Genomic DNA, 12,795 nt, shown 5'->3' with positions numbered 1-12,795 from the left:
TTCATACTTAAAAAGTATCAAAATCATAAAAAAAATCATAACTATTAACTATCTCGTTAATAACATGCTTACATTTCAATTTTTTTTTTAATAATAATTTAAAATTATACATAGAAGGTGAGTTGCTAGTTTTGTGTTAATACCTTGTAATCCAACTGTTTTTTACTTTTATTTTTTTTATAATACTAAATTAATAAAAATTTATCAAATAATGTAATATTAACAAAGAATTATACACTGTTAGGAAATTAATTGATTGGTACATCCTTACTGCCTATAGTTTCATGGCTTGAAAATTGGCCATACTATTGATCCACATGTCGTAGGTTTATTCATCCTTTATATATGTGGAGTCGCCAAAATGATCATACCTAATGATGAATTAATAGGAGAGTGCCAATGAGTTAACATTATCAGAAGCGCAGGGCGCCCATTGACATTGAGCACAAGATCACCTAATCGCGTCAAAATCAAATGTGCCAATGACTTTAATCCAAAATGAACTAGCAATCCCAAGCTTCTTATAATCATCATCTTTGGCCTCTACCCATTTAAAAATTTTCTGAGATACAATTAAAGAGACTCCCTAAATAAAGTTCATTCTAAATGTAAATATGGGTCATATGCATGGAGGGTGTGTATGGGTTAGGTTTGGATATTTTTCCAACCCAACTTATGGTAACTCTTAAAATCAATCCAACCTAATTCATAAGAATCAAGTCGGGTTAGGTTGTTAAGTTGTGGTTATATTTTCAAGCTCAATAAAAAAATTTGAGTTTTCATTCAATTATTTAAGCTCATCATTCAATACATGAGAATAATTTACACAATTAGACATTAGCCATCAAAATTTTGTCTAAAAAAAAAACAAATAAATTAAACTAAAAATTTAAACAAAATTTGAAAATCTAAAAAATCAAACTAATTAAAGAAAATTAATGTCGTGGGTTAAGTCAACTAATTTGGGTTAAAAATTTTGTCAACTGGAACTTGACCTAACCCAAGTTTCAAAATGATTTTAGAACCCAACCCAACTTATCTAGTTTAAAAAAACGAACCCGAGATGATGAGTTTGGAATTTTGGATTAAATTGGGTATAGTTTGTTGGGCTGATGAATTGAATACAAACTCATTGTCTTAAACTATAAGGTGCATGAACAAGTGGTAGATTATGATCTTAACCAAAGCATGCTACTCCTGAGCTATTGTTAATATGAGAGAGAGAGAGAGAGAGAGAGAGAGAGAGAGAGAATGGTTGGCAGATTAGCAGGCAAACTTGTAATGATAATAACAATCAAGAATGGAAGAAAAAAAAGGAAGAAAGCAGAAAAGGTCAAGACTAGCTCTAAAAAAGCTCCTTTGAGGTGAAGGAAACATCAGGGCAGAAATCATATTAAGATAAATGGGATGTAGGGGTCCACCACTAGAGATAGAAACAACAAGAGGGTTGTTATGTTAATGATGATGAAAATGACCATACACAAAATTCATTGGACATTTTCTGTTAGCTAGGAAAGAGCAAAGAAAAAGAAAAAGAAAGAAGAAGAAATAATGCTCCATAGTCATCAATACTCTAAAAGGATCGAGAGGAACATATTTAATAGGCTTCTCCACCCACCCATGAAGCACCTATATTGAAGAAACGTGCCTAGAAAGAAAAAAAAAGTCAGCATGTTTTATGATGTCTACCATGAAAAGCTCTCATTAAATTATTCTTTCAAATTAATTTTAGTCTCTATAAAAAATTATATCTTTTAATAAACACTAAATTACAAATAATTGTGAATATTTAAAATTTTAAACCCACAATATATGTGATGTCAAAATATTGTTTTCCAAAATTAAGAATATTTCTATAAAATAAGGTTTAACTAATAATTATTAATAAATTTAAAAATCAATGAAATAGCATTTCTATCATTAGACCTTATATGCTAAAATTCTCTAATTAATTAAACAATAGCGTAAATAATAGGTGAATAAGAATTACTTTGAGAGTCAGAACTGTAGATTTGAGATTTACAAACTTATCTTTTACTCTACTCAAAAGAAATCAATAGTCCTCTCAAAAAAAGGAAAAAAGAAAAAAGAAAAAGAAATCAATAGAAAAATGTAAAAAACATAAATAAATAACACTTAGCATTTCAATATAAAGCAGTCTATGGAGAAAGCCATCTAATATTTGTTTTGTTAATTTGCATACATATTATAATATCTAACTCATTAAATCAATTAACAAGCAAACGTAACACCAAATAATAGAGGAACCAATAACAAACCAAACTAGAAAAATTGTAGAGATGACAATTAAATGTAATTTAATTAGAGAACATTAAATGTAATTTAATCAAATAAGTAATTAAAATTTTGTTTAATATTGGATTACTATAGTAAAATATTAGAACTTATGGTAGGTGAATTTTTAGTTGGTTTCAACTGATATGAAACAATAGGAGTTTTTAGCTGGTTTCAAGATTCAACAATATTGCTTTGTAGTTTTGAACATTAAAATGTTACTGTAGAGAAGTCAAAACTTTCAAAATTTGATGCGGTAATAACATAGGAGTAAGTTCTAAAAAAGGTTTTATACTTTTTACTTATATTATTAGAATAGATTATATAAGTCATAAAATTCATATAATAGAAGGTAAAGTTTTGACAAGAATTCGTCCAACCAAATTTGATACTGTCGGATTTATTTGTTACATAGGTATTCTAGCCCTTATAGGCCATCATAATTGGGAGATTGGAGGCTAAATTTTGGGGAGAGAGAGAGAGAGAGAGAGAGTTTTAACAAAGGAGAAGTTAAAAAGCTTACGAGAAATTGATTCTCACTAATATGAGAAAGAGAAATATTATATTTATAATATTTTTATAAAAAATTTTAAGTGATAGGTTGCTATTAGTTATTATAGGTGGACAAAAAAGTAATTTAAGTTGTAAATTCAAATTAGAACTAATAACAACTTATCACTTATGATTTGTTGTGAAAATACTGTGAAAATATTGTAGATGTAACATTTCTCAATTAAAAAATATTGAGTAATGTAATATTACTTAAAATTATATTAAATGTAACTTGAACTCAACCTCTATATATATATATATATATATCAATATTGCTTTGTAGTTTTGAACATTAAAATGTTACTGTAGAGAAGTCAAAACTTTCAAAATTTGATGCGGTAATAACATAGGAGTAAGTTCTAAAAAAGGTTTTATACTTTTTACTTATATTATTAGAATAGATTATATAAGTCATAAAATTCATATAATAGAAGGTAAAGTTTTGACAAGAATTCGTCCAACCAAATTTGATACTGTCGGATTTATTTGTTACATAGGTATTCTAGCCTTTATAGGCCATCATAATTGGGAGATTGGAGGCTAAATTTTGGGGAGAGAGAGAGAGAGAGAGAGAGAGAGAGAGAGTTTTAACAAAGGAGAAGTTAAAAAGCTTACGAGAAATTGATTCTCACTAATATGTGAAAGAGAAATATTATATTTATAATATTTTTATAAAAAATTTTAAGTGATAGGTTGCTATTAGTTATTATAGATAGACAAAAAAGTAATTTAAGTTGTAGATTCAAATTAGAACCAATAACAACTTATCACTTATGATTTATTGTGAAAATACTGTGAAAATATTGTAGATGTAATATTTCTCAATTAAAAAATATTGAGTAATATAATATTACTTAAAATTATATTAAATGTAACTTGAACTCAATCTCTCTCTCTATATATATATATATATATCTAGTAAAACTATACACTACGTCATAAATTCTTTGAAAAAATTATCTCCTTTCTATTTTACAATATTAACTTTACACTAGATTATTCAATTAATAATAAAAAAACATTACACTAAATTAGATAATAGATTTATTTCACATTTCACACACACGCACACACACATATATATATATATATATAAAAGTGCTGCCGCCGGGGCCCGGGTATGTGGAAAATTTTGGTCAGCTGTTGCTTTCGATAGTGCGCCATATTTGGTGGCTTATAAGTCGTCGCAACACGACGAACAAGTTACTAAAACACGTTTGCTATTTTTTTTAGATGAATCCAATTCAAAAAGCACTTCAGATTTCTTTCTTATTTAATTTCCAGATAACCTTTCTAGCTATTATAATAAAGTGAGATACAGAATGTGCTTTTTTTATTATATTATTTTGAATGGGCTGTGCTTAGTTCACTGTGTTTTATGCTATGTTTTTTTTTTTTTTTTTTTTTAAATGATAGTTTTTAGTTAATTCAATTAGTAATTTTTTAATAATTGAATAAGGGGTCAATTCTCGCTTACAATAAAAATTGATTGATGTTTTGGTCTGATGATAAAAAACTATCATCAAAAGTGAAGTTATAGATTAAAACTCTCTAAAAATATATATATATTTGTAAACTAAATCGTGACTTAAGTTTATAAAACAGAGGTGTAACACAATGATACATGCACTATATGCACTAATATTTACCATATAGAGTTGCTTTGAAGAATTGTCATAGCTGCACATGATACTATGATAGTACCCCTTGCCCAAGCTACTTCCATAATACTCAAGTTTAGCTAATTAAGTAGGTTCAACAAGTTAAGTTCACTAGCTTAAGCTAATATATATGACAGATTTGTTAAGTTTATTTTTGTTGATGTAGTTGATTATATGCAAGTTTGGCTAATTAAGTAGTTGTTCAACAAGTTAATGTAACTAGGAAACAAAGCAATGTATGATTTTTTTTTTCCTTTCATTAAAATGTAACTAGAACCAAAGTTCTGTAATTTTCTATTTAATAGATTGTATTAAGGTTCAAAGCCATGTAGTCTTTATTTTTCTTTGATTCACTCGTATAATTCATTCAATTATTCATTAGAGGTATATTTATAAAATGTTTTTTTTTCCCATATAATAATGGAATTTCCAAGACCGTATTTTAGTTAAAAAATGGATCCTTAGCAAGGCGGAGACCCAAGGGAAAAGTGGATTTAAAACTGTGCCATCTTGCCATGATGACAATATATACAAATCATAGAGAGAGAGAATAACATTTATTTTTATAAGACAACCAAGATTGTTGAAGAGTAGCAGGATTTGGGTGTCCTAGATGATCATTCCATAAGGAATGATTGAATTTTGTACTGACATACGTAGATGATCATTTCAAAGTTGAAATTGAACTTGAAAGGGCTGCATGGATTGGGTAAGAGACTATACTCATTCTTGCCTTTATAAATGATCATCAAAATAGTAAGAGCATTTTTTATCTTAACATAATCTGTGCTAGATTCGATAGCTTTTGATTAGCTTCTTGGGCATTTTCTTGCCTTCGATGATATTCTTCAACCACTATTCTAAATACTAAAAACTTACAACTCAATTATAATTGAACAAGGTTTTGGAAATAGTTTTGACCCTAACACTTAGGACCTGCCTTCCTACAAATTTGACAAATTGGTCTCTTTTGGTCGGATCATGAGAGCCTATTGCCTTGATGATACAAGTTTCCTGCTCCTGTTTTGTTATTGCTTCTTCCACGTTCCTTCTTCTTGTTAGACCTACCTATTCCTCTATTGAAGGACTAATTGCGGTAGTGTTGTTGTGTGCAAAGGTACCTTGAGCATTTTTATTTATAAAAAGATTACTTCCATTGCCATGATGTGTTGGTCATTGTCAGGGATGGACCCACTGTTGGACTAGGGGCAGTGACTTCCCCTAATTTTTTTTTTTTAAAAATATTATTATATATATGTGTACTAATTTTATCAATTTTATTCTATAAAATTACATTTTACTCTCCTTAAACAATATCATTGATTATTTTAAGAGTAATGTTATACTCACAAACTTTTTCACAATATTTTTACAAACTATTTTGGTGACAAATTCTTATTGGTTTACATATGGACTTACCATTTACATCATTTTTTTTACTTACTAATAATCACTTATCACATTAGCGATTTATAAAAAGGTTTATAGCTCAAGTATTTTTCTCATTTTAGTGATCATAAAAAATAAATAGATCTAAAATCTAAAACAAAATATACAAACCCAAAATAATTAGCTCAACAACAAAAATTACCCATAATAAAACTAAAAAAAACTGAGCTCAATCAACCAATTTTATCCAAAATAAACAACTCTACTCTTTAAAAAATTCTAAACAAAAACAATTTTATTCTTACCCACCCAAAAAAAAAAAAAGTCTCAATGGTTAAGTAGTAGCAGGGTCAAAGGTTGAAACTGCCATACACAACTAACAGTAAAGCCGCTTATTTAACTCAAAGTTCTGGCTCCGTCCCAAGTCTTTGTGCATTTTTGAGGGAATACAAAATTTATCTATTCCACCTTTTGTGTTCCACTTCTTGATATGATTTGTTATAATTAGAGCTATATCACTTTCATCTTAGTCCATTACTAATTAATACCGCTTTTATAATGTAACAACTACAACAAATTATGATGGGAGCAGGTCTTAGTTCCAATTATATTTATATATTATGATTAAAGTAATATCACTTTCATTAAGCTCCACTGTTGATAGTAATGAATAAAAAGTTATAAATAGTTGTACTATGTGACCGCATTCCATCTATGCATTAACGCTAGTTGCGCGTGAATAATCTTATATATATTTTCATTTCTAGTGTGTTGTAATGCCAAGGAATCTTTTCTTCATTTTCTTTTGTTGCTCCATACTCGGTTTGCAGAGGAAGAGAGATAGTGGAAAACAATTAATACATATATATATTTACAATTAAGCCTTTATATATGATCTCAGAAAACGTTCAGGTCGGCTTTCATGGAAAGTTAAATTGTTCATGTTGTAGCTAGTTACTTTTCATGCTTCTCTGGTCAAAAAAAGAAAATTCTTTTAACAAGGATTTTTCCATATGTGTGAGCTTTTACTGATGTACTTTCTCTTTCTAATTTGTTAGCCATCATATCTTTTTCCAAAAAATTTGAACATGATTCTGGAAATTCATGTGATGAGATCAATTGCAATTCTCAGTGTTTTTTCCACCCGCTAATAAATATCTCATTTCCTGAGAAAGGTTTCATTCAAAACATTATTTTCTTTCCTCTTACCTAAATGGAGAAAAAAGAGTCTGATCCAATAAAAAATGAGAGACGCAATGGAGTATCAGAGGAAAAAAAGTTGGAGCTGAGGCTTGGTCCTCCAGGAGAAGCCCAGTCTATTCACTATGTTGGTTTCAACAACAAAATCAATGGAGCCAAAAGAGGTCGGCAAGAAACAGTTGTAGCAACGAAAGAAGAGAGAAAGTGGTTGTCAAAAAATGCTCAAGACCAGTACCAAGACCTTTCTTTTACTGAGAAAACTGTTGAAAGGGTGTTTCCAACTTCATGGTCTTCTGCATCTTTACACTCTTCTGCCTTTCACATGGATACTCAGAAGCAGAATCAACAGCCAAAGCCTACATATATTCAGTACCCTTCGATCTCTCGCAGGTTAAGTGTTATGGCAGAGGAGTCACAACAGACATGTGGCTGTAGAGTGGCAGAGATGCAGAATTCAGATAAGAAGGCATGCTCTAGTAGACCTGCTAGTGCTTCAGTTTCTACAGCTACAGCTGAGCCCATTAATTCTCAGAAAAGGTTTTCCCAGCTTTTCTTAACTTTTCATTTACATTATAACAAATTTATCTTTATGTTTTTATGTTGTTTGGAATTATTATCTTTAATTAAACTATGTCTTGCTGTGAATCTTAGTAAACCTGAAGTCTTAGCCGCTATTGGCAGGGGTGGAGCCACTTTATACTGTTGGGGGGGCCCCCCCCAAAAATGTTCAAATTTTTTTTTATAGTCAGGTAAAAATAGGTCTTAAAGAATTTTGGTCAGATTTGGCCCCTTCAAATGAAACTGATTGGCCCCCTCAAGTCTCCTTGATTCATCAAATTTATTCAATTATGTTGACCTTTTGTTAGTCTTTCTTCATCTCTCCTCCCCCAACATGTCATCACACAAGCCCAACTTGTATAATTTTTACTATTGGGCTGTAGCTTCTCTTTATAGAAGGTTATTACTTCACCTTTTCAATTTGTATTTTCCTTCTACCCCATCACTCAGGTGAAAGTGTTCCTTAATCTCTCTACTCCTCCATTTCTTCTCCTTTTTCATTTCTATTTTACATCAAATTCTATTCATTTTATCTAAGTTCAATTTCTATTTCTATTTATTTATATTATGGTTGATCAATTTTTTTTCTTCCTCTTATTTATTAATCCAATTGATAGTCTAATTCATTATTTATATTTAGTATTTCATGCTAACAAACTAAGACAACCATATTTAAGTAAGCTTTGATATGACAAACACATCTAATACTAGATTAGATGCATAAATCTTAATTTTATTTGAAAAAGCTCATACACATTCCAAAACTAACAAATTTGTCTATGTTTGACAAATTTGTCCAGTAATGAGTGGGTCACAAACACACACACACACACACACACACATATATATATATCTTGTTAATCAATATGATCATTTAGTCTTGGCTGGCCCCCCAAAGGAAAATTTCTAGCTCCGCCCCTGGCTATTAAAGCATTTGGGAAACTGTTGCATACTACATATTATTTGTGTATATATATATATATATATTTTTTTTTTTCCTCGCATTTTTGGGGGGGGGGGGGTTGTGTTTTTGATAGCCTTTAAACAAGTACATCAATTTTACCCAAATGTTTGTTTCAAGTAAGGGAATTTTAATACAGAACTATAAATTTTGCATTCCCCGTTTGGTACTTCTGATTGGTGATCGGCCTTGCGTATTTTCATCATATAACAAGCTTCACCACTCTCCAGTGAGGTTCAAATTTCATTTTGTTCAGTCTCAATCTCTGCCAAAAAAAAGAAAAAAAAAAAAAGCCCGATGGAGTATTAACTTCCGATCCATGCATGTCTGCTATCTTTTCTTCTCATTCGATTTAGTTCCATGCATGAGCAACAAGTACACGTATCATTGATGATAAAAATGAATTGCAACTTGATTTACCTTCAATATGCTAGCATATATTTAGAGGTTTGTACAGCAAAAGAAGAATATATGTATCCAGCTAGCTAGTTGCTATTCTAAAGGGGTAAAGGTCTTCTTTAGTCCTGTTGTTAGTAGAGACATTTCAATGAAGTATATATATCAAGATCAAATTTTGATTTCTCTTCCCATTGATGCTCCAACAAAAAGCAGAATCGCAGTTGCTCCTGTTGTTGGGTGGCCTCCAATCCGTTCGTTCAGGAAAAATCTCGGAAGCAGAACCTTTTCAAAGCCAGCTCCCAAGTCACCATATGCAACTCCAAAGGAGGGGAGTGATGGTGAAAAATTGGTAAATTTGGAACATCATATGTTTGTAAAGATCAATATGGACGGAGTCCCCATTGGAAGAAAAGTGGATCTCAAAGCCTATGATAGTTACGAGAAACTCTCCTTTGCTATAGATGAACTCTTCGGAGATCTTCTTGCAGGTAATTTACAGACGCATAGTACATGGAAAATTATCCTTCTTTTTAAGTTTTNGTTTCATTTCAAGCCATTGTTAATCTCTGTTATTCTTTTCTATTATTTTGGACAAATATACAGCATAGAAAAATAGAACTTTGTATTTCACCTAGGTAACCGACTTCAATTTTTGGCGATCACTTTCTTACTTTAAACAAAACTTTCTATCTTTGAGCTTTCTCTCTCTTTACTCTATGTTCAATGGATACTAAGTTGATTTATGAACAAGCCCTAGCTAGGTGAAACTTATAATTTAATCCATGGTTTCATACTTTTTAATGCACCGTTATCTGCCTAGAATGACATACATGACTAATGAAAATGGACATAAACTTCGAATTGAAAGATTTCATAAATTAGAATTTTAACTGAAAAAATAAAAACTTGGTACTTGATTTGAAAGATGTATATGTTCTAGGCTTTTAAAAAATAAAAATCATTTTTTTAACATGAAAATTTGATCATACCTTTTAAATAATAAAATGGACTTGTATATTACCACCGCACACTCTTAGTGCGATGGTCACTCTACAAGTTTTCAGGAGGAGTTTCACACACATATATCACTTAGATATAGGTTAGTAAGAGTAAAATTTGTATTTTGTATTAAAAAAAGACTTGTAATGGACCTGTAAGTTTTCCATTTTCAGCTCAAAGAGATTATTCTGCGCTAAAAAGGAAAACAAGGTGGGGGATGCAAAGCAATCACAGATTCCTTACATGGAAGCAGGGAATATACTTTAATTTATGAGGATAATGAAGGGGACAGGATGCTTGTTGGGGATGTCCCATGGCAGTAAGCATTTTCCCACTGATAAGTCTTTTGTTTGTTGCATCAACTTCAACTTTCAAAATCCCATTAAAAATGATTCAACTTTCACTTATAAAATTTAGAGCCAAAGCATATTATTTTTCTATGTACTCTTCAGGTCTTGATTGCCTCATGGTGCTTGTTAAAAATTTTAGTTCTTGCTTAAGATTTTTGTTGTATATTATATTACTGTAAACTTGTTAAACTCATTTTATGTTTTTATCACACTAAACTTAAGCTGGATTAGTGGAGCACTGGCCAAAGTCTTGCCCTTTAATTTAATGTCATTTATATAACATCTAAAAACTAAAACCTAGTATTTAACTATTTATTATTATTATACTCGTGTTGAGCCACATAGTTTAACATTTTGGGAGTTAAATTTCTTGCAGCATGTTTGTATCCACAGTAAAGCGGTTACGCGTGTTAAAGAGTTCTGAGATTTCCACTCTACAATGTGAGAATACTTTTCTCATCAAATTACAAAGTGTCAATTTTCATTTATTTATTAGGTTTTATTAATGTGTGTCCTTAGGATATACATTAATAAACCATTTTAAAATTTTTTTATAAAAACATGAAAAAATGAGTAACTTTTTTGACAGTTTTTTTAATTCTTCATAAAAACTTTCTTAAAATATATTATTAATTTATGCTCTAAAGGCATATATTATCCAGACCTTTATTTATTTTATGTTTATCACTTTCAAGCTACTTTTTAGCTTTGGACTCATAGTGGAAGTTTGGCTGTTTTCAGTTACCACCAGTCAAGACGAAAAGACACCACTTTGATTTTGCAGTGGAAACTGGAATCTGAGGCAGCTTTAAAGTGGAATTTTTCCACTTCTATGAACCTCAGCTTGGGATCCTTGTATGGTTGTTTTGCCTTCCATCTGTACACTAATGGTGAATAAGGAGTTGTAACTTCTTGTTTTGTTTTTTTATGAACAAGATTTTAAGAGATTGTAACATAGTGTTTCTACGTATATCTCTTATCTGGTCCTCCTTAAAGTCTTCATACTTTTAAGCCTTAGCTTTTGAAAACTGAATCAACTTAAATGTATCCTGTTTGTCACATTTGTAACCTGTAATGGTGATTTTATAGGAATAAGAATAGGTATTACAAGAAATACAATCTGCTGTAATATATTATTTATTACTATTTATTTGTTTGGTGACAAAAAAAAAAAAAAAAGAACCGTAAAGACAATGGAATGAAAGTATTTTAAATTAAATTGTTTAAAATATCTTTATTCTAAAATTACAAATACACTTTTGATAAAGATTGGTTTAACAAACCCAATCTTGAATGGAGGATCTCCAACAATCCCAATCTCTCTTCTTCTTCTTCTTCTTCTTCTTTTATTATTTATTTTTATAAATAAAATTAATTGCTTTCATTTCATTGCATTAAAATTAAGAAGTAGCTACATAGTAATCAATTGGTCTTTCAAAAAATCTTGTGGGTCTTCAATCAAGTATCCCACACTTGTAAAATTTGACCAACAAATGACAATCTTACTTGAACAATGGTAAAATACTCAATCTTTTCAAAGTCCTCAATCTTAATTCAATATTTGGTTTTGCTCTTAACCAGCCGTAGGTAATTTGGTAGAAATATTTTCCTCCAAAACTTTCAAATATTCAGGATTAAATTTATTCTCAGGGTTACTTTCCCTTTAATGGTGACATTCTACCAAAACCTCCACTAGTTTCAAATCTTCAATAGAAGTCTAATTTCGTTCAGAAGGACCTTGAGAATCAAGTGTATTTAAATCCATATCTAAAAAAAGACAAATCATAATGCAACTAAAATATTAGCAAATAAAATGAGAAGTTGTTAAATAAAATGTAAATAATATGCGGAAACTTAGACACACAATTTTAATACTTGAACAAAATGATAATTTAAAAGAAAGATTAGATATGAATGACCAGAATTGAAATGATTTTACATTTTTCCAATCTCAATTTTTCCTAATCTTGAACACTTATATTATGTTCACTGTACAAAAGTACTATTGGACAAAGAAACACTCGCATAATTTACTCTTTTATTTTTGTGGAAAAACAAAATCAAAGGAATTTGTAAGGACACAAAAATCTGGCAGCCCAAACTCACTTAGAATAGTGAAATTTGTGCTATCTAGTTAGACCCAAACCAATGGATATTTGTAAAGAGAGTGGGATAAAGCAAGTTGGGCTTAGCGTGAGGATTCAGACAAAGAAGGAATGAACGAAAGCCAAAGATTAAGTATATAAATGGTTCTTTACAATCTCGCATGAGGATGATGTTCTTGCACAAGGATGTACACTTCTCTCTCTCTCTCTCTCTCTCTCTCTCTTCTCTCTCTCTCTCTCTCTCTCTCTCTCTCTCTCTCTCTCTATATATATATATATATATATATTCTTGTTCTAATCTCTTTTCCTTGATTTTTCTAGGAGGG

The 12,795-nt window shown here is 30.3% G+C and overlaps 1 protein-coding gene across 1 annotated transcript; it reads left to right on the top strand.

Moving 5' to 3' along the window:
- The first annotated feature begins 6,656 nt into the window (after positions 1 to 6,656).
- Positions 6,657 to 11,324, top strand: LOC112003459 (auxin-responsive protein IAA26). The gene is given in 6 exon segments (XM_024035652.2): positions 6,657 to 7,634; positions 9,229 to 9,503; positions 10,188 to 10,224; positions 10,226 to 10,333; positions 10,741 to 10,805; positions 11,106 to 11,324. Coding segments are annotated over 6 exon segments (1,044 nt in total). The 5' UTR covers positions 6,657 to 7,110; the 3' UTR covers positions 11,141 to 11,324.
- The last annotated feature ends 1,471 nt before the right edge of the window (positions 11,325 to 12,795 follow it).

Source organism: Quercus suber, unplaced genomic scaffold (genome assembly GCF_002906115.3).
Source record: "Quercus suber isolate HL8 unplaced genomic scaffold, Cork oak 2.0 scaffold_696, whole genome shotgun sequence".
NCBI lineage: Eukaryota > Viridiplantae > Streptophyta > Magnoliopsida > Fagales > Fagaceae > Quercus > Quercus suber.
This window is presented reverse-complemented; position numbering and strand designations above follow the sequence as displayed.